At 40.7% G+C, this 23,032-nt stretch overlaps 1 protein-coding gene and 1 pseudogene across 1 annotated transcript; both read right to left on the bottom strand.

The window, feature by feature from the left end:
- Positions 1 to 5,080: 5,080 nt before the first annotated feature.
- LOC125523795 (uncharacterized) lies at positions 5,081 to 6,025 on the bottom strand. The gene is made up of 2 exons (XM_048688868.2): positions 5,691 to 6,025; positions 5,081 to 5,611 (listed from the first exon to the last, which is right to left on the bottom strand). Exons 1-2 carry the CDS (start codon positions 5,819 to 5,821, stop codon positions 5,266 to 5,268), a joined length of 477 nt encoding a protein of 158 aa, XP_048544825.1. The 5' UTR covers positions 5,822 to 6,025; the 3' UTR covers positions 5,081 to 5,265.
- A 1,146-nt stretch (positions 6,026 to 7,171) lies between these two features.
- LOC147957418 (uncharacterized) lies at positions 7,172 to 22,127 on the bottom strand (annotated as a pseudogene).
- Between the last annotated feature and the right edge of the window lie 905 nt (positions 22,128 to 23,032).

The raw sequence follows: 23,032 nt of genomic DNA, 5'->3' as shown, positions 1-23,032 counted from the left end.
CATCTTTAGTTGGCTATCTACATTTCGTTGTAGGCATGGTGCCACTTGAGATATTAGAGGGAACTGACTGTTGGCACTAGCTCTACACCGACAATCCTTTCTAGGATCATCTATGTACTCCTCGTCAAAAGCAACAGCCACGCACTTGATAAATCAATGGAAGCTGATTGAGCCGAGCGTACAGAGCTAGCTCACTACAACCAGATTGGTCTCCTCGGTAGTTGTACTACTTGCCGATGGCTACCTGGCTAACCAATGCTGTTTACGCACATACAACCCCTTTCACTAAACATATAAAAGGTAATATAGACTTTTGAAAAATCATACCCACTTTCATATGTATGATGGGTCATATACACGTACATTTTTTTCTGTACATGGGAACTCCTATATGTTGCATTCTAATATTCGCAGAGGGCGCCTGCGAATAGGCCGGCCCAACAGAGCGAGCGCGAGCGAGTGAAAGGCCACTGTAGCTTATAAAGCTAAAAAATTAAGTGTGCCGTCAAGGGTGTCAAAACCGAGACCAGGTGCTGCTGAATGAATGTTGACAACCACCTGAGCTAAAGAGGGTTGTTCAAGTGGTTCCGCAAAATTTTAAAGAAGTAGCAAAAGAGGAAGATCGAGCAGCCCAACTAGCAATCTGGCGAACCACACCGGGCACTGTAGCCGCCACAACACCCACTATGGCGACACAGACTAGATACTGCAGCAATTCTATTTAAACTTCAAAAACTTTTCTGAAAAAACATGAACTTTCTTTGGAAAGCATGAATAATTTTTGTAAAAATTGAATAATTTTTTAACACAAAACATTGAACATTTTTCAGTAACACAAACAAAATTTGAAAATGTGAATATTTTTTAAATATTTGAAGAAATTTTGAAACCATGAACATTTTATGAAAATCCAAACTGCGAACATTTTCTGAATTTGTCGTAAAAACAGGAACACGTTTTGAACTTCCAAATTCTTTTGAACCGGTGAACATTTTGGAAGTTCCTAAAGAAAAATGGAAACATGAACATGTTTTAAAATCGTGAAAATATTTCGAATTTGTGAACTAATTTTGGAAAACAGGAACACTTTTTTATAATGCAAACAAAATTTTGAACCCGCAAACCTTTATTGAAACTTCTGACCGTTTTTGAGATTGTGAATAATCTCATAGCAGGAGGTTGCCCAGGGCGAGGCCGCCGACGTTGCAAGTTTCTCTCCAATTGGACATTGCACGCAAAAGTAAAGTAGGCCCTCAGCAAAAAAAGGGGTAAATCATGTCCAAAGGGTTCACCCATTGGTGATTAATTCTGGTTGCATGAACCTCACTGAAGCATCGTCCAATTAATTTCATTAAGGATCACCGTCCTACATGAATACTCAACTTCAAGCGGAAGTTAGATGCGAGGATTCATGCTACATACATACATATAGTGTGACGGACATGTCAAGGCTTTTGCACCCAAAAATCATAATCTGATTAACAGAACATCTCATGAGTTGTACATGTTACTTGGTGTCATATTTGGCACATGATTGCCTAGTTTCTTTGGGGGTGTTGGGCTCATTATATACCCTCCTATATATGTTACCATACCCATTCATGTATGCAATGCATATATGACCCTCCGTTTATTTAGCGAGGAACCAAAATGCAACTTGTATCCATCAAATATCATATCGATGATCTATGCATCACATGTACAATATAACTTCTATTGTGTGATGGTGCAAATTAAGATATTAGAAGGAACTGACAAGGTCATACATTCTACTTTGACTCTGCCTTCAATGCTCGCTGGTGCACTAGCTCCGATTCTGACGAGGGCTCATGTTCTTTATCCACATCCGCTGGAAGGACAACATGCCATGTTTGACAATCTCCAAGGCTCACCCAGGCTCCGAGCTGTTGTCCGAGCTGGCAACATTGTCAATGTTGTGACAAAGCTGCCGGCCGGCTGTGGCCCTGCCTGCTCCATGATATGCATGGCACCCTTGATCGACTCTTGCAAAAGCACTGCTTCCCATTCCTGTTCTCTATTCCGAGCTTAACTCTACTGGCGCCGAGGCACATCACGGGTTTGGACTTGTTCAGATAGTGATGCTTGTGTCTCGGGAGTCATGAACCTCACTGAACCTGCCGGCATTGATAACTCCATAACAGAGCTCCCGTTGGCCCTACCCTGCTCCATGATCCGGCAGCCATGATCGACCCCCACTAATTCACCACTTTTCGTTCATGTTTCCTGTACGGAGCTTAACTGTACCTAGCGCCGCGGCACATGCGGCACGTCTCTGGTTTGGACTTGTACGGCTATTGATGCTTGAGTCTTGCGACCCATGCATGCAGCCGTGGATCTCGCCGCTGGTTCACATGTTCACATCACCTGTTAAACACAGACGGGCCCAGAAAGAAAGAAAGAAAGGAAGGATATTTTCGTTACACTGCATGCATTATGAGTGATCCTATCTTTTTTAATCTAAAGAATTGCAATGTACTACGCCTCTATAACTAACTTAATCTATCACGTCCACCTATCTAGTAGTCAAACATAACCCAATAATTGTACTATGGCGATATAGCCTTTGGAACTTGCATGTCTTGGTTAAACCGTAACGAACGGCTTGAATAAGTTCTTTGTGCCTCCATGGGCCATGGTAACAATGCAATGGACGCATGACCGTTGCTTTGAGCCTTAGCATCTCCCTCAATTAGAATTTAGAAGTGCGCGAGGACTGAGTCTTATCCCCTCACATGAAAATAAGAATAACAAACACTCCTGGTCATGAGTTGTGTAACTTAGTGTCATACTTGTCACATGCTTTCGTTTCCATGTGAAAGTTTCTTTGGAGATGGGCTTAATGTATACCCTCTCATATTTCATCATCTAAGCCTGTACTATCCATTTGCCCCGCTGCTTGGAATCAGAAAGTGACTTTTATCTATCAAACATCATCTTTAGTTAGTTGTCCACAATTTCGTTGTAGGTATGGTGCCACTTGAGATATTAGAGTGAACTAACTGTTGGCGCAAGCTCTACACCAAGAATCATTGCCGTGATCATCTATGTACTCCTCGTCGAAAGCAACAGCCACGCACTTGATGAATCGATGGAAGCTGATTTAGTCATGCGTACATACAGTTTGATTTCTTCGGCAGGTGTACTACTTGCCGATGGCTACCTAAGACAAGAATTTAGTGTAAGATACATCCATAGCTAGACAAATCTAAGACAAGAATTGCGGGATGGGGTGATACGAAGCACTCATTCTGCATGTGTACTCAGCATTTTGTATGTTGTCTATGCTACACGGAACTCAGCATCAATCGATGTTCAAAATGATGCGTATGCGGTTGGAGCATGTGACCGGAGAGGTTTTTATCCATCATGGATGGCGGCATAACCTTCAAATAGGTCCACCTTCTTCGTCAACATAGGCCTTCTTTCGGTCTCATAGGGCTCTACTGTTGCCAATTTGTTACTTTTATATACTTTGTTAAGACTTTTTTTGGCCGTATGCATCTTATCTATGCAGTGATTGGGTGCCACTCATTATATTCTTTTAGAGAAAAAGACATACGCCAGACTTTACAAATAAAGCCAACAGGTAGAATTCGAGCCAACAACAAACATCATACATCAAACCCACATAAATAAATGTTTGCGAATTTTAAGAAAAGTTAAAAAAATTGAAAACAATTCGCCAAATTTGAAAAATGTGCACAAATCTAAACAGTGTTCATAAATATAAAATATATTCACGAATTTAAAGAATTTCATGGCTTCATTTGTGAAAACATTTACAAATTTAAATATTCTTCACGGAACAAAAAATGTCCATGTACTTTAATAGAAAAAAGATAAAATGAAAAACACCAAAAAATAATGGAAAAACAGAAAATAAAATAAAAATTAAAACAAATTGGAAGTATCCAGACGTTCCAAATGGAGTGCCCTAGTGGCTGCGAATAGGAAACATCGCCTAACTGGGTTTGACCTTACAACTCTTGTTCAACACGCGCTGCTCTTTCCCATGGGCCGGCCCATCTTCCAGTTCTGTTTTTTTTATGTTATTAGTTAGGCTTGGGTACAGTACAATAGCGTTAGCCGCCTCTAAGTGGAGAGCAACTAACTAGAGGTCCCTAAATAATTAACTGGAGGTCCCTGGTGGTCATTTTTAGTGGCCTAGGAGCACGCCAAGTAGTGTGTTCAGCTCCTGCCACATGTCGCTTGTGGGGCTTTTTTTTCGTGTGTTGGGTGCTTCCTCTAGATCTTTGTATGTGCTTTCGGGTTTTTTCTATTTTTTGTCTTTTCGATTTTCACTGGTTTTTCTTAGGTTATGGAGAAATCTTTTGCATGGATTTTTATTTTCGAGCAGGAAAATTTTGTATTTCCATGATCATAGAAGTACAGATTTGCTTCCGCGGAAAGCACAACCATACTTCTCGAAAAGAAAAGAAAAACTGAAAATTTGGGCGGTGTGCGTGTCTATGGGCGACATCGCGAGTATTGGCAGCTCCGCGTTAACGAGGCGAAGCACGTGCGCCTCTTCGAGGTGATAGAGGCAGAGGAGGACAATATCTGGAGAAGCACGACAATGATGCCTAGAGGCATCATTTGTTGAACAAATTCCATCATTTACATAACTTGAGGTCAGTCTCAGACTGGAAGCCCTCACAGATTACATCAAATTCCGGACACAAACTGGGGAGATAAAAACATCTAATAAACATGGCAAAGGAAGGCTGAACTGCTGACACTCAACATAAGCTGCAACCAGGCGACCTGAAGGACAGCACCATCAGCTGAAAGACCAAATAGAACAAACAAGGCCTCCATAATTGATTAGCCACCAATTCCAACCTGAAGAAATGTCGCAGTCAGTCATCTGTCATGGATCACTATGCCATGGCTAGAGAAGCTTTCCATATTCAACACGACTTGAAGCCCACAGTTATCCAAACCAGGCTAAATTGTACTGTAAGAGGCAGGTCACTGTCATGAATCTCCTGATAGAGTAGATGATAGCGTGCAGAGATGGTTACGGCGGCTTCCGGACCAATCAAGCAGATTTCGTCTATTGATCTACAACAACACGAGCTTCCAATGCAGAACATCAAGCAGATGTTAACATTCTCACACAATCAGCCACTGTGACCCAACTATGGATCACTGAAGCTGTAAGGATGGATGGTTAATTTTCAATTTCAGAGCAGGATTCACAGAAGGAAATCACTGAAACTTAATAAGGATACATGGTTAATCTCAGAGCAGGAGGTTGCCGAGGGCGAGGCCGACGACGCAGACCGCCAGCGCGACCCACCACGCGGCGGCGACACCGCGCCGGGCGGCATCCCCATCTTCCTCATCATCTTCAGGCTCGGCGCCGGCGGCTCTGAGCGCGGAGTTCTCGGCCTCGAGCATCATGACCCACCGGCGGTGCGCCGAGAGCAGCACCGAGTCCCGCACGAGCAGCGCTGCCAGGCCTCCGCTGGCCGCGGCAAGCTTCCGCTCCGCCTCCCGCGCCCGCGACTGCGACAGCCGCAGCGCCCGCCGCAGCTCCTCGTTGCCGCCGTCGCCCTTCTTATCCGCCCCCGCCGCGCTCTCCAATCTTTCCTCGCGCGAAAAGAGAACAAGAAAAAAAGCTGAGCGATGCGCCATGGCCAATCCGTGAAGGGGACGCGCCTTACCTGTGAAGAAGAGTCGGGAGGGGGCCGAAGAGTTTGGCCGGAGGGGGCAGGTCGCAGTTGAGGAGCAGATCGGCGGGCGAGGGCCGCCCCCGGCGCCGCTTCTGGTGCTCGTCGGCGCCCGGGCCGGCCATCAGCTCGCTCCGCCGCCCGAGTGGTTGGCTGCGTCCGCTCCGCCTCCCTCGACTGAGGCCAGCGGCAGGGTCTGGTTGGATTGGGGCAGGCCGTGGGGGTTGGTGTAGAGCAGGGGAAGGGAGGAGCGGTTGCTTCAAGAGTCGTCGCGTCTCTGCCGTCCCAGGCGAGTCTTAAGTGGCGGCCAAGTTAGATTATGTGCCAGCGAAGTGCGCGACACACAGGTGAGTGAGTACGGAATCACGGTGGCCAGTTGCTGTCGACAAGTGATGGACGGAGGAAGGCGACGGAGGAATCTTGGCCCGGACTGACGACTTTGTTCCAAACGTGTCCACACGGTGCACGGGGCGTATTTGGTTCACCGGCATTTTGCCTACTTGTTCTTGTTCTAGTTGAGCCTGATTGAGCAAATGCTGACTAAAAACCAACATATGCATGTAGTTTGGTTGCCTGCATTAAACTTTCTGTATGAGGAAATCAACTAGTGAGCACGCTGTTTGGTTGCATGCGTCGCTGTTGCTAAACAAACAACATGTTGTTGGGTTGCAAACGGCTAAAGATGCGATCATCACTTCTCACTGTGGTGATCTTACTACACACACTGGACATTGTCTTGTCCTAACTAGAAAATAAATGGCAGTTTGTCCTAACTACTAGCAAATGACAGTACAAATTATTAAGAGCCAACATGGCTGAATAAGGATAGTTCAATGATAATAACTAGGTGCGATTTCATCATCTTTCTCTTCCTATCCCTCTGCGGCTGATGTGTTGCTTCCTCTTACTCGCTTCTGTTGCTGCCTCTTTCTTCCTCCTCCTCTTGTTCTTATGCTTCTGATTCTTGTCTGACCTCTATTATCCCACATTGCCTGAGCCCACTTTGACCTTTTGTTCTTCCACGCTTTGTTGTCGAATGCCTCCACACCATGGTCGGAGCTGATCACCTCATCAGGAGTCACATCTTCCTCCTCCGGCACAAATTCATCAACTCCCCATTGCAGGATCCAATTGTGAATGATGCAACATGCAAGAACAAGCTTCACCTGGGTAGGGTAAGGGTGTAATGGCTTCTGATCCAGGATCTTAAACATGTTCTTCAAAGCTCCAAAGGCCCTCTCAGTAGTCACTCTAAGGCCGGAGTTTCTGAGATTGAACAGTTCCTGAGGAGTCCTAGGATAGTTCCTACCAGCAAACTCATTCATATGGTACCTGGTTTTCCTGAAGGGCGGAAGAACACCTGGTCTACATGCATAGCCAGCATCTCCAAGGTAGAACTTGCCATCGGGGATGTTGATGCCATCATGACAACCCATGCCGTCACTGAGAATGTTAGCATCATGTGCTGATCATTCCTAGCCAGCCAGCACATATGTGAACTTCAGATCGAAGTCAACAGCAGCTAGCACATTCTGGCTTGTGTAGTGCTTCCTCCCTCTATATGCTGCAACTTGTGATCTCGGCACTTTGACAGTGACATGAGCACCATCTATTGCTCCAATGCAATCCTGAAATGGTATTACAATATGTTGTTAGTCTACTACAGATCAATAACAACATATGAATGCATGAAGTAAGCTCACCTTGAAGTATGGATATCATCTTGGGCTAGTGCGAATCTTGGTAAGAGTCCGGCCGGTTGGTGACCTGTTCATCTCTCCTCTGAGCTCCCCAACAACATATAACACTTGCTTGAAGTACCTGGAGATTATCTCCATTGATCTCCTGAAGGTGTTGTGTACAACCCTGAACCTCTGGTTATGACCAACAACATGAAGGAACATGGCCACTTGCTCTTCCATAATGATGTGGATGCTATCTTCTAGAAGCCCCTCCTCCTAAACGTCTGCATAAGCCTGGCGAAAGGTGCTCTTTTCATTCGAAGCATCCACATAGCCTCTGTGTCGTTGCAGTTGTGGATGTACTTCAGATTCGCTATCCTCTCTTGATCCCGGATTAACATCGGAGCATACCAGATGCTAGGTCTCCCATTCCGACGAATAGCTCTCTTATGGACCAACAAGATCCAGGCCTGAACCATAGCTATCAGCGATGTTGCCCGAACTATAAGCTTCGTCCATTCATCCACAACCTAAGTGACATCCATAATGCGGTCAGCGATGGCGCTATCGACCCTAAACGTTCCTATCAAACGACCTAACACATAATAGAGGAGGGGGAGGGGGTAGCTTACCAGCTTTGAGGTCGGGGGAGGCATGGCGGAGACGAGGATGGCTGAATAGAGACGAAGAAGAAAGGGAGAAGCAGCTGCCCGCTGCCGTGGAGTGCTCCTGCCGCCTCTTGCCACTGTAGGGGAGTGTTGCAGCCGCCGTCGCTACCGCAGATTTGAGTAGCCGCCACTGTCGGTGCCAACAACAGAGGAGAGTTTGTCCTACAGCTAGAGGTGAGCAAGTAAATGGGGTGGAGAAGGTATATTTGGCGCCACCTCGCCTCGGCCAATTTTCCCCTCCCACCATCTCCGCCCGCACCCCCCCTGTACCATGCCCTATGTCGCGCCTTCTTTTCCGCCCACTCAGCCCGGCTCACTGGAAACGGCCGATTCAAGCTTTCCCAGCAAGCCAGGCGCCGGGGTGCTTTAAGTTCTCTGCAGATGCGAGCCAGGTCGGCCTGCAGGCTACCAAACAGCCCATTTTCATCCCGACCGGGCCTGGTTGCGCTGTATGCAGCCTACCAAACGCGTGCTTTACAACTGTCCTGAGTTTTGTCCAGCAACACACACATCATGACATGAAGGTGCAGGGGGGAAGTTTGTTTTTAGCAGAATCTCGCTAAGCTTTTAGAGGGACGAAAGAAAGATCGTCGGGTTGGCCTAACCAAACATGATGGCCGGTCCCTAGAGACAAAAGCATGCTTTGCTAGATTCAGAGCTTCAAAATTCGATCTCCTAAACTCATGGACTATATAACAAATAATAAGAAACTGACGAATAGCCAATGATCTCATGGATAATTGCTCTGTAGCTCGCATGACTTCCTTGCTTTATAGCGTCAACCACCACCTTGCAGTCCGAGGCAACATGAATTCGTTGATTATATGGATCATCTGAAACGTCCATGGCTTGTCTGGCAACAAGTGCTTCTGTTGTAGTTGGGTTAGAAATGCCCTTGAAAACAACTGCAGACTTGCTCCCAAAAAGGCCACGTCCTGGTTTGTGCATATTGCACCAAAATCACCAGACCCGCCGTTTCTCGACACTGCCGCATCGATGTTGTATCGGTCCTCCTTCCCCTCCAACCACATGATACAACCTCATCCGTTAATTTTAATTTCGTATGATTAATCCATAGGTGTAGGATAACTTGGCAGATTGGTCTCGGTATGGGACGATCTTGTATTGTCCTTCTCCAGTATTTTCTCCTCCTTGCATTGTCGGAGCGCTCACTTAGACAACCTGATCAAACAACTCACCTATTCGTATTGGGAACTTTTATGTTGATTGCACCTATATGCGGACATAGCTGCATTTTTCATGCGCATTGATTCCGTGCTTCCCTTGATGACATGTTATGAGTGCTCCTAGCCTATTCAAATCTTGCTGGCGGCCACGTAGAAACAAATAAAGATGGTTTTTGTTCAGCCGAGACAAAAAAATTAGTGAGGCTACGAACGCCCTCACGCTATTCATCTCCTTCTTCTCGGCCGCTCTTGTATTCTCATGTGTAATTAATTGTAAATAAATGTAAAATGTGATGTGAGCGCACACACACTTAGTATACATGTAGATCTCTCATAACAAGACCACGACACGACATGAAACAAAATATAAATCCCAGGGTCACCACTCTCGTATGGAACTTCGAATAATTCTGCAATATGCTTAGTTGCTCGGACGATCATAGCACAAACTACTACATAATCAAGTCTAGGAAAGGTCGCACAAAAAGAATCCATGAAAAGTAGATCATCAAGATAGTGTGATAAATCATGCGCAAAATCTTGTCACATGCTACTTGGATGGATATATTTTTGCAACCAATCTATACCTACTATTAAAGCAAGGTGATATTTTTGGTCTCGTCCCGCTTAGGTGATTTTATATTTACTAGCAAACATGTCCGTGCGTTGCAACGGTAAAAAAAAAATTCACAAATCCGTAACCCGATAAGCTCGACTCTATACGCAACTTATCTGTGTGCAATACGGCAGCCCATCATTGCTGCCACGTATCCTACTTCCCGTTCTCTCTCTTTCTATGTGTGAGAAAGAGATTAAGACCTAAACTGATAACTAAGACATATTATCTGCAATTATCTCATGATATCCGGAAGTTTAGAACCAACTAAGTATGAAAAATCATGTTTATCTATCAAAAAATTAGGTTGGTGTTGCGATCTATCTAAAGGACAAAAGGTTGGCACATACTCTCAAAATTCATATAGAAAATGTTTGAAACAGATATACTTTATTACATTGATTTTTCTAGAAAATTTATTTCTGTTACCGGGATGAGAAATTTAAAACCTAATAACCTATGGAGAGGCAAATCAATTACATGACTATAGATGTCGAGACTCAAGTCGCATCTACAACATCAGATCCATTTTCACATCAATCAAATAATGTGACCATACCGACATTTGCAGTAGTTGAAATCATTTAAGATGGAGATTACAGATCCTATTTACGGTCCACATACCAATATTATATTGTATTAAGAGTCTGCTCATATAAGTTTTTTGAGAAGAAGGCATGCTCAAATGTCCTAGTATACTCCTTAGAGAATAGAATGGACATAAATTTGCATAAAAGTTAATTAACATAGCAGTCATGCAATGAGGTAAAAAAACATAGCAGCCATGCAAGAAGTATTGCAGATCAGAAAAAAGAAAGAGAGAGAAAGAAGTATTGAATTGGCCATACACCCAACTTAAAATTGGAATTTTTTAACAATGTATGCTATGCAGATTTATATTCCTTATCCCTCTCGTTGGAATATAACATGCTATAAAGTTTTAGATTTTGCATGTATATGTGCAAAGGTAGCAAGTGGCCAACTATAAATATTGGTTTGAACTATGATTCAAGTCTGAAAACGCAAGGCATATTCCATACAATACCGTCTGCGTGTAATGTGTTTTCTTTAATTTCGTCCATAAACAGATTGCAATAAACAATTGTACATCTATTGATTGGAGAAGCACCTATTGAATGGAGGAGCACATGCCTGAAGCGAGTACTGTTGTTGCTACTATTTCCATCAATGAACCAAAGGAGATCCAGACGTTCATGATTTAGATCCACAAATTGTCACTGCTGCAGGTCTCTGAAGACCACCGGTGGTGTCTCTGCGAAGTTGGAGAAGAGATCGGACCTCTCTTTACATAAGTATGATCAATGTATGCATCAGGTCCAAGACCAAGACGTGCAAGAGTCAACATGCTTGTGCAGTCCATGTTGTGGTGTCCCATGTATTCGGTCCTCCTGCAGTGGGACGTTCAGGAGGTGCAGGACCGTAGGTGCTGCTGAGCTTTACATGACGACGCATCAGGAGATGTGGGTTCGAGCTTCTATGGACGTCACGCACATAGTTACAGATTTCACATTTGATACGACTGATTAGGAGACAAAGGGCCTGAGCCATCGTCTGTTTGTAAACAAAATCATGATAGCAATATACTCAGAGAAACCGGCGGATGTGATGATGCTGGAGACGCCAGCACGTGACGATGTATATTATGAGAAGAACAAACCATCTTTTGCTCTGGCCACGCGGGGATAGCAGGCCACCTCGACATAACCAGCAGCCTGATTTCACACCTCCATCCTTGTTCCCTGATGAAGCAATATATGGGATCCTTGAGAAACTCTAATCTATCGTGCAATTACCTTATAAAGTGCGCCCTCCTTTACCGCTCTACACGTCCAGGCTGTCCGCCGCCGTGTCCGCCAGCACGGCGTGCAACGCTCCCCGGAGCTCCACCATGAAAGCGTTCAACAGTGTGGGTCGCTCATCCAGTATATTGCCTGGCCGACGCTGGCCTGCGCACCCGTGGGCGGTGACACAGCCAACGGACGCTGGTCCTAGCTAGGCCGCCGTTCTCTCTCAAAAAAAAAAGAAAAAAGCTAGGCCGCCGTGTGCAGACCATAGGGCCGGCATAATCTACTAGGTCTGGGCAAACCAGACGAGGATCGAATCCAACATGTCCACTACCCTGCTCTTCCTCCTACCTCCAGGCTCGTACACTGCCGCCCCCGGAAGCCCCGCAAGGAAGCAGTGGACAGCGAGTGCTTAGCGGGCGATTATGCGTAGGAGGCTTGGCAGTGTTGATTGACTCAGGTTTCGTGGAAAGACTCGTTTTGTATGCTTTATTCCCGTTGTTAGTTGGGGAGATATACTTAGAGCACGCTTCTATATAAGACCATATTCGTATGAGAGGCCTGGTGGTTTACGTCTAGCTGTTGTGATGAGGAGTCCTAGGTCCGAATCCCATCAGCCAAGATTTCTTTTTTTTTTATCCTAATTCCGAGTTGACATAAAAACAATTGACCCAGACGTATGAAGAACTATGAAATCTTCCGTCCTTTGATATTAGGTATATAAATATAAATATAAATATAGATATAGATATAGATTTAAGATATATAAGCGAGGTGGTACTATTTACAGGTAAATCCACGTAGTCCACTAAAAATCGTTTCGTAGGTCACCTGGGCAAGAAGTCTAAACGTGGCTGGGCTTCCCAGGGGTGCTAATTTTGCGTTTGGGCCTGTGAAATTGCTTCAACGTAGCATTGGTTCCAGCCCACTTATGGGCCATGAGGTGGGCACGCGGGCCTCCTGTAGCAAAATGAGGAAAAAAACAAATTTTCCTTTTAAAGAATCGAGCTTACAATCTCATGTACAGCTAGAGCTGCGGGTACCAACTGGGCTAAGCATCTGCACGTGATTACAATAGAGAACGCACAAGTTTTCACAGTTTTTTTTTCATTAAAAGTTTCCACGGTTTAATAGTCCCACCTCGGCTATTTACATCAATTTCTACCAATTCAAATATGGTCTCGAGTTACCTGGCAACAAGCGAACTCGGTCGTTGAACAAAAAGTGATAACGGATAAGGCCTCGGGGTGCATGACATTAAATCAGGAAATTTTGGGTATTTAATCGCAGGAGTATAACGTATGATTCAAAAGAGTTTCCACTTATTAAATGAGGACGTGTGCGCTAACTTGTGGGATTAAAAAATTACTTTATTTTTTATTGGGTGTCCTCATGTTGGCGTTTTTTAATAAAAGAAAACTTCATGAGTACCACGCACTAGAGCCGAGGTTCGAACATGGATGGACTGGCTGCATACTCAAGCGGCCAGACAATGGAGCCGTGTCTTCCTTAGGTCTCAAAATGGAACTACCATTTTTTAGGCGCACGTAGAGGCTATTTTCAGACAATGCAATGTTTTCGATGTAGTAAATTTCTTCCAGGTCCATAAATCTTATGTGCATGGACTAAATTGTTTGTGTAATCGCACCTATTAACCCCTCTTTGTGTGCCCATGTCCAAACTCCTCCTTCATATGGTCTCGTTCAGCTGCGACGGCCCGTAAAATTAGCAAGCCGACTCGCTCCCTATGAAGAGTTTGGCTTGCCACCGGGTGAGTTATCAACGTGGTGGTGGAGGAACATCATACCGTCGTCCTTTGGCAAGAGCCATCATTTCCCATGAGCCCCGTCTCGAAGAACCCTATGATCAATCGTTTTTGACATTAGAGACTCTTCTCCTATGATCCAGTTCGTCACCCGGGCAATCCGATTCATGACAACTAGCATTTACATACTTCATAGCGAAGCATGAGTGGTTCAACATAGTTCAATTTTTTTAACATGGTTCAAATTCACCCGTTGCAACGCACGGGCATATGTGCTAGTAATAATAAAATCTAAGTAGCAATGCAGCTCATGAGTTGTACATGTTACCTTGTCATACTTGCGACATGCTTGTCAGGTCTCTTCAATGGTATTGGCCCAATATCTCTCTCTCTCTCTCATGTTTCACCATATTCATTCGTGTTTACACTTTCCGGCCCTCTGCTTATTTAGCCAAGAATAAAAAATAATGTAGCATTTCTCTACCAAACATCAGTTTGATGATCTTGGTATCATATCTACACTATATTTTCCTATTGTGTGATGCTGCAGGACTGCAAATTGAGATACTAGAGGGAACTGATGATCAGGCGCCTCACGCCATGAGGAGCATGGGTGGCACGCTCTTTCTCACCACCATAGGTCTCGGGGACTATGGGAGCACCCTGCGGATGCCAATCATCACACGTGCGATGACCAGGCATGGCACCCTCGGGTCGATCAAGCACCATCTCTGGGTTGGTCACCTTGACTATTATTTCTGGCAGCTTGCATGTGTTAGTCTCATGCATGCGCATTGCGAGTCGGTATACCTACCGCAGATCTCAAGGCGCATTGGTGAGCAGTAATCCGTAATCTTTGTGCTCATGTGTGTGAAGCGTCCATTCATATTTAATCTGGTCTGTAGATCATTATTAATGTCAACGTGTACCCAATAAGTATACAACTACCCCGCTTTTAAGTAACGGTATATAGAATCTTGAGAATGTTTGTGAGCGGCTTCTTTCCTAGCTACTTCCCTCGTACCAGTAGAAAGTTCGGCTTGTTTACTCCCAGCTCGGAGGCTTGTCTCCATAGTTTTAAATAGTCGGCTATAGCCTCGCTATAGCTCCGCTATAACTGTTTGAGGATGTTGACGCTAAATGATTTCATGTACAATTTGCCACTATAGCCCCGCTATAGCTCACTATAGCTGTTTTTAAGGGTCGCCGCTAAATGCCATAGCCCGCTATTTAAAACATTGCTTGTCTCCTTCAGATTAATAAAGCTAAATCATGGGGCTTGGCGGTTTCAGAGTCCGCGTTGAAGATGCTCTAACCATACTCCATGTTGTTGTATCTGGTTTGGACTTCCACGGAGCTCGACGTGTGATGGCTGGTTCGCATGTTCACACAACCTGTTAAACACACACTGCATTATGTGTGATCGTTTACTCTGGAAAATTCAACTCACCGAGGAACAAAACTAAGGCCGCCAGGGAGTTTACCACTACAAGCTAGGCTGACAGTGACTCGTCCCGCAGCAAACAACCAACCGTTCGGGTGCCCGTGGCGTTTTTGTTTTGAACATACTACAATCACATACGCCCACAAACACGTTTGTAGGGCTATATACCACGCAGGCCGTCTCGGTCAACAATGTTACAGCTTAAATCTTTCTTTTTCAATTAGTGTTACAACTTACAACTTAATCTTGCCTAAAGATTATGACCCTCTTAGCTGGCAAACGTTTGCTGGGGAAGATGGAAATCACGAAGGATTTCGATGGCAATTTAGTCGAGGGAGGTGGCAATTTCTTCAGACTAGCTAGCATGTAAATTTCATCGCAGAGAAGGCAATTTTTTTCCTAAAACTGCTACCGTTTGATCGAGATCAAACGGCTATGAGGGTGTTCCTTCCCAGCAAATGTTTGCCAGTTTGCATTACCGTAATATTAAGCATGGGCAAAACCTATTCCACTTGCTGAATGGCGAGATAGGAGTGGAAACGCTCGCCACTCTCTACCGTGGGTCGGCCCTCTGGCTTTCCTCTTCTTTTTTTACGGCCGTCTATGTCGGTATAGTATAGTGTCATAGGCCAGAAAACACCTAAGGTAGGCCACAGTCACTTTTGAGATGGATTTATTTTTATAAAAACCATTCATGGCTTATTAAAATATTCAAAAAAATACAAAACACAGAAAAATTTCATGACTTCTACAACAACATTTAAAAAAAATCACTGATTAAAAAAAGGTTTGGAAACTTTAAAAATGTTCCCGGAATCTGAAGAATATTTTTGAATTCAAAGAAGTTAGAAGACTTGCCCAAATTACAAACATAGATGATAAAAAAATATTTTCCGAATTACTACATTTTGTACACCGTTTTACTAGATTTTGTACATAGCGTTATTAGGGGGTGTAGAATAAGCTATATATATCACCCAGGGTGCAGAATAAGTTATTCTTCACCCGACATAATTTTACGATCGTTTCATAAATAAATTACATTTGGAATACAAATATTTGCATTCATATTGATTCACTATGTAAAATTTGGCATATAAAAATAAAAGTATAGGTCATAAGACGAGGAAAAAAATTATTATTATAAAATTAAATACTTTATTTAGCTTAAAATGTGATTAGATTTTGATTAGGTTAATTTGGGATTAGGTGAAAGTGGTAGACAGATATGCTTTTTATCTTGAATAGTATTTACTGTTCACTAGGTAGGACACTATTTACAATAATATTTACTATTCAGTACACTATTTCGAATAGTACTTCACTATTCACAGCAATATTTAATTCAATATGGCTACCTTCACGTTCTGACTTGATTATATATTTGTTACAGGATCTATTCTGGGCTGGCGAGGCCAACAATTCGTCCGACGGTGTGCGCAGAGGTGTAAAAATACTACTCAGTACTCACCATATTTATCATTATGTTGTATCAGATGTAGCTAGTTACATTCACTTAGCAGTTTTAATTGCAAATTTATAGGGTAAATTCCTATCGTCTTCCCAGGCAATTCCACCCGAAGGGAACACTTCTCTACGGCCACAAGGTTCTCATTCAAACGCCACTCTGGGCTACATAGAAAACTACACACGCAGAGGTTTCTCCTATAGGATCCCTAGCATAAGAACTCGTCCCATAAATTCATAAATAAAAATACCAAATGAACCAAGAAACTACATCATTTCCACAACATAATTTACATATGGTTTTCCATTTCGGGAGGCCCCGAAGGGATTACACACAACTAGGAAATTACCTTCAAACTCTTGGCGATCGAAGCGCCTTCTTGGCTATTCTACTAGAAGTGGCGGTGGCTAAACTACGAAGAAAATGCTGCTCTGGTAGAGAGTCTTGATGCTCTGAGTGCTTCGCGCTCTCCCGTCTTGTGTTGTGTTTTTGAGCCCAACGTCTCCTTTTATAGCCGCGAGGGAGGCCTTCGAAAGCCTTCCTTCACTTATTTTACACACGGTAGCATGCACACGTGTCCTTCTAGGGTACATGCGTGTCCTTCTAATAATATAGAAAAGTGCACAATAGTATGCATGCGTGTCCTACTAGGGTACATGCGTGTGCTTCTAATAATATAGAAAAGTGCGAGAGAGAGTGCCGACAAACTTCAATCTTCAGGAAACTTTGCTTTCTTCACGTGGCATTGTCTCTTGGTGAATAATTGGCTGGCCTCTATGTACCAGTCTTTGCTCCTCGGCTATACAGATCTTCATGCGATTAGCCTTCAGAGCTTATTCTGCCTTCAAGAATCCATGTGCCAGTGTATGCGTACATACATGCCAAGGCTGCTTAAATATTCAGCATTGCTTTATTTATTTTTAATTTAACTTGCTTAAATATTCAACATTACTTATTCATTTTTTAATTTTTTTACAGGGGGCCTCCCCTGCCCATATGATTGATAATACCTTATCAATATTTAAAATATCTATTCTTGAGATTTCTATCAATATTCGGGTCGGGTATAGTCCTCCGCGCCCGAATAATTGATAGCAATATCAATATAGGCAATTTGGGCTTTATTCAGGTCGCTGCCCGTGCCCTGGTTATATTTTGGAGGCTCTTCCTTCTTTATATTTTTTGAGCTTGATGCCTCCCCCTTTGTGGGAGTTGGTGAAGCATGCATGCCTCTTTTCATTTGGATATAATCTTTAGCCTTTGGGTCAATATAATAATCTGGTCCAAATACCTTTCTTGCCCAGAATAAGGCATCATCTATATTATAATATCTTCTGAATGTTAAATCTTGTCCCTTTCTTTTTGCATCTATTTTTTCAATCATTATATTTTCCCATTCCAAATATATACCAGGTTTATTTCCATCAAATATAAGATATAGTGTTTCTCCTTTTGGTATTTAAATCTTTTCCGGCTTTGGCAAATTTTTGTTTAATTCATTAAAATATTCTGCCAAACTATTGAGAATTGATAAAAAATATCCTTTTCCTCTCTCTTGAGAGTATATTGGAACCAGAAATTATCCAATATGCATCTTTGAGCTTCATCAAGCTTGATATGGGGTTTTGGCTTGAAATTGAATGTATTTGGCTGAAACATTTTCAGCCTATTTTCTTATCCAAAGAAGAGATATTCATCCTTGTTGGCGAATAATCCTTTCCTCATTTCTGCAAATTTGATGCATGAGAAAATATGTCAGGTAAGGTATTATCCTCCCCCTTAATATGCTCAAAAATAACTTTGTAACCATTCCAGCTATGGTGTCTTCAAATAAGACCCATCTTCTGGTTGAGCTTTTCTTACTATTAATTTTATTGTAATATCGACATATAGCTTCACAGTCTGTTCGGACTGTAAATTCTTTAAATCCTAGATATAGCCTAAATGCATTTATTGCATTTACAACTACAAGGATTTCCCTATCAATATTATTTACCGTCTTTAATTTGTAACTTCCCGAAGCATATCTGCATATTTTTTCATCTGCTTTTGGGGAGTATTTATTGGGTTTTTGTTTTAGTATCGCTCCCCATCCTACCTTAGATGCATATGTCTCAATTATAAAATAATTTTCTTCTAGAGGTAATTCTAGGGGTTTTAAATCCTTGACCTTTTCCTTGATGGCCTTTACTAATTTTATATCTTCGGAATTGAAGTATTTTTGACCATTTTTCCTTAATTTAGCATACAAAGGTCCTGCTAACTTTGCTAAGTTGTCTATATAGTTTCGCGCATAGTTTACAATTCCTAAGAACTGTTGTAAAACCTTTTATCACTCATATTATCAGGAAAGTCTAATATTTTCTTTGCAATATGTTCTTGTAGATATATCTTTCCTTCTCCTATTTCATGACCAAGGAAATTTATTTTTTCTTTGCAAATTTCCATCTTCTTTTTGGATAGTATGAGTCCATTTTGTTCTACCTTTCGAAAGAATACTTCAAGATGGGCTATATGCTCTTTGTATGATTTTGAGAATACTAACAAATCATCTACATATACCAATATAAATGCTTGATTCTCATTAAATGTATTTTGCATTTTTCTTTGAAATAGTGCAGGTGCATTCTTTAGACCTAATGGCATTACTAGCCATTCATAATGGCCTTGTGGACAAGTAAATGCTGTCCAGGGAATAGATTCTTCAGCCATTTTTACTTGCCAAAATCCTGCCTTTAAGTCGAATTTAGAGAAATATTTACTTCCTTGTATTATGTTAATCCATTCTTGCTTATTAGGTATATTGTATGCATCATCAACTGTATTATCATTAAGCCTTTTAAAATTAATTACCATTCTAGATTTACCTCTAGCTTCTTCAGCATGGTTTCTAACTATAAAAGCAGTAGATCGATGAGGAATTCTACTTTCTCTTATAGCTTTTAACTCTAATAACTCTTCAATATGCATTTTGAACTCTTCGATATCTTTTGGAGTAGCTTCTATTGGTCCTGACTTAATTATATAATCTAGATTTATGATATTTATTTTGCAGACTATAGAGTTCTTATCCCAATGTTTCATTGGTATTTCTCCAATAATTTGTATGCTTTCTAGTATTTGCACAATCTTATCAATATCATTTTTAGATTTTATATCTCTATACCAATTTTGGAGAGAATGATTGTAACCCAATGCATTCTGTACATGTATTTTCTATATGATATTCTTCTATGGTCTCACTAAGTTCTTCGTCTTTACAGAATTCAAGGGGATCTGGACTTGTGCTATATTCATAATCTAAATTAGATATTTCTACATTTTGCAAGGACTTTCTTTGTTTTCTCACTTTAGATATGTATGGAACATTATCTTAAGGGATAAATGTTACCCCTTCTTCATGTATGATTGTAGTTTGTAAAGATTGTTGTAAAAATATTAACCCTATTATCATGTCATCATTTATTAATGACAAACATCTTATTGTAATTTCATCTATTATATATTTTGTGCCATTTATGTAAGCTTCAATATTATATGCTAGCTGATTATGGATCTTCTTTATTCCTGACATATCAGTAGATGCTTCATCTTTATTATCATCTATAGTTTCAACTATTTCGGGACACCTCGTAAAATATTTATCATGGATGATATTCTTAGTGCAACCAGTATCTAATAGTGCCAGTATTTCATATGAAATATTTGGCTTTAGAACAATCCTATCTGGGATCCTTATTCCTAACACTTCTTTGAATGGTAATCAAACAATATATTTGTTTCCAAAACTAGTAATTGCATCTTTCAATCGTATTAATTTGTCTCCTTTTTTATCCCTTACCGTTACCCTTTGCTCTTTCATTTTCGTGATTTCAGCAACATTATTGTCTTGCTTATTACTATTTTGTAACTCATCTTTAAGTGTTTCTAGTTCTGCTTCTAGCTTATTTATTATATTTTCTAAATTTCTAACCCTACTGGATAATATTCGTTCTTCTGGTTCTAATTCTATTTCTTGTCTCCACTTTTGATTATTGGCTCTTAGACATGAGGCACATGCTTGTTTTAAACACAAGCTACATGTGAACCTATTATCTTGGCTTGGGTAATATATACAGAAAGCACATTTTATGTTATAACCACCTTTTCCTCTAATCCAATCATGTTCGCAATCTACTTGGTTCATCATTTCAATTTTTAAACCAGCTAATTCATCTATTAGGTCTATTTCATCTTCACTTGATTCATATTCTGGAGCCTCATTTTCTACTTCATCTGTCTCTATAATTGAATATATTGACTCGTCATCTTTTATTTCATCATCACATACTAATATTTTTTCATTAACGCTATCTATAATTAATACTCTCTCTTGTTCTTCATATTTGCTAGAGTACCTTTTCTGGTCTTTATTAGGACAAGTTCTACTTAGGTGATCAGGAGAGTTACACATGAAACACCTGCATGTTTTATCATATGTTTTCTTAGGATTATATCTTCTTACATTTCTTTTATGCAAGAATGGGGCTCTATTGTCTGACCTTCTTAAGAAATATCTTTTCTTTATTCTAAAATTTCTATTATCTCTCCTTTGTGGCTTATAATATTTGTTTTTCCTATGCCTTTCTTCTCCATATGTTAGTGGTATTTGGACAATGTTATTAAATTGTAATCTGATTTCTTCATAGATCTTTGTGCTTGAATACTAGTACACACCTTTCTTAATTGTTTAAAAACAAATGTTATAGCTTGGGATATATTTACTACATTTCCTCATGTTTCTTTTTTATACTCCTCAAATATTATGGAACCTAGAGGATCAGGCAATTTATTAAAATATCTTTCTACTACACCTACATTAAAACCTTGTTTAGCAGTAGTAGCATTATACAAATAATGTTGGGAAAATTCTTTTATACCTTTCCATCTAGTTAATGTTAATTTTTCTATTTCTCTTAACCTTTCATTTTGTAATGAGGTATGTCCTAATTCTGGATCTTCTGCTATGATCATATTTGAGATAACATTCGCAAAGTTATTAGGGTTACTTCCTGCCCTTTTTAATTCTTCATATTGACTAGGGTATGACTCTACCCATTGTTCCCATAGAACTTTTACAGATTCTCCTAAAATTGTTTCAAGATATGTTAACATATCTTCTACCTTAGTGCCTATATTATACTAATTTTGTATATATTTTTGCACTATTAAACCTTTCCATATGCTGATTATATTCGGCCAATCTATTGGATCATGAGCTGCCAGGTTAAATATAGTGCCATCATTCTTATAATTTTGAAATTGCACTGGTTTTTCAAAATCTCTTCTTTTAGTACCCATATATTTATGTTGTCCAGGGATATACGTAGGTTGATAGTCATCTTTTTCTGGGGGCCATTGTCCAGCTGATCTGGTAGGTCTCTCTCTTTCTCCTTCTCTTTTTACAGACGATTCTCCATATCCCTTTCTTCTTTTACCACTATTTTCTACTTCCATGGCTTCCATTTCATTGTCTAAATTATGCAGTCCCACATCATCTAGTGAGTTGTAGAAATCACTATTTTGTTCTGAATCATCGTATCTTTCATCTTCTAACCACATTTCTTTTATTAATTCTTCCTCCTCCTCATAACTTTCTAATAATAACTTATTATTGATATCCCATTGCTCTTCTTCACTAACGACTTCTTCTTTTTGAACAATATTCTTATCTTTATTATTATTATTAATGATAGCATTTTTATTAATAATAGCATTTGCTTTTCTGTCTGTGGATGCTATAATTTTATCTTCCATGGTTGAACTACTTGTGGCAAACTTTTTATCATTTCTTAGTTTCCTTAACCTTGCAATTTCTCTAATGATAAATAGTTCTCTTTCTCTAATTTTAGGCCACTCCTTTGTCATAGAATGACTATATTCCCATTCAATATGTTTTAGCTTCTTTTCCCAATGAATTATTTCATCATCTAAATTAGCCTTTTCCATGCATTCAGATATACCTTTATTTTTATCATCATTAATTTCTGATTCTGACAAAAAAGATTCAGAGTCTTCTATTGATGCAGCTTTATAGTTCATAAATCTAATACTGCTACTTCCTTCACAATTTTGATAGCTTATGTAGTTTTCGGGTTGCTTTAATTCTTTTTTCTCTATTAATTCACCTATCCTCCATTCTTCTCCAACTCTTTCTTCAGAACCAATTTTAAGAGGATTCATAAACTTTATACCTTTTGATTGCATACTATCAATTACGTCGTTCACATTTACTCTATATCTGGAGCTACTTCTATTAGTGAGCCTTCCTATAAATTCTATGCTTACTAGAAAATTTGTTCCTTTAAAATCTTCATAACCTTTAGTTTGGAAACTAAAACTCATTTTTTCAATATATTCTTTTACGGGCATCATTAGGTCTGGAGCTATATAGGTTATTAATCTATTTTCATTCATGTCTCCTTCCGAAAATCCTAATGCTGCTTTGTCTACAGATTCCCATCTTCTGTCTAATAAAGTTATCAAACCCTTCTCACCTAATTTCTTCCTTGTCATACATTTGACTCCTATGATATACATGCCTTGATGAATATATTTATAACCACAATATTTTAGCTCATTTTCAATATTTTTGCTTACAATTCTTAAATCTACTGGATGTGTTAACACACTTAATTCCACTTCTCGAGATATTCTGTATA

This window comes from Triticum urartu, chromosome 7A (assembly GCF_056163025.1).
Source record: "Triticum urartu cultivar PI428250 chromosome 7A, HENAU_Tu73, whole genome shotgun sequence".
In the NCBI taxonomy this organism is placed as follows: domain Eukaryota; kingdom Viridiplantae; phylum Streptophyta; class Magnoliopsida; order Poales; family Poaceae; genus Triticum; species Triticum urartu.
Note: the sequence above shows the minus strand (reverse complement) of the source record. Positions and strands in the feature narration are given on the sequence as shown.

Coding starts and splice junctions, on each gene's coding strand:
- LOC125523795 (XM_048688868.2), bottom strand. CDS start 5,821: ATGGCCGGCCCGGGCGCCGACGAGCACCAGAAGCGGCGCCGGGGGCGG. Junction 5,612..5,690: donor CTCCCGACTCTTCTTCACAG/GTAAGGCGCGTC, acceptor GCGCGAGGAAAG/ATTGGAGAGCGCGGCGGGGG.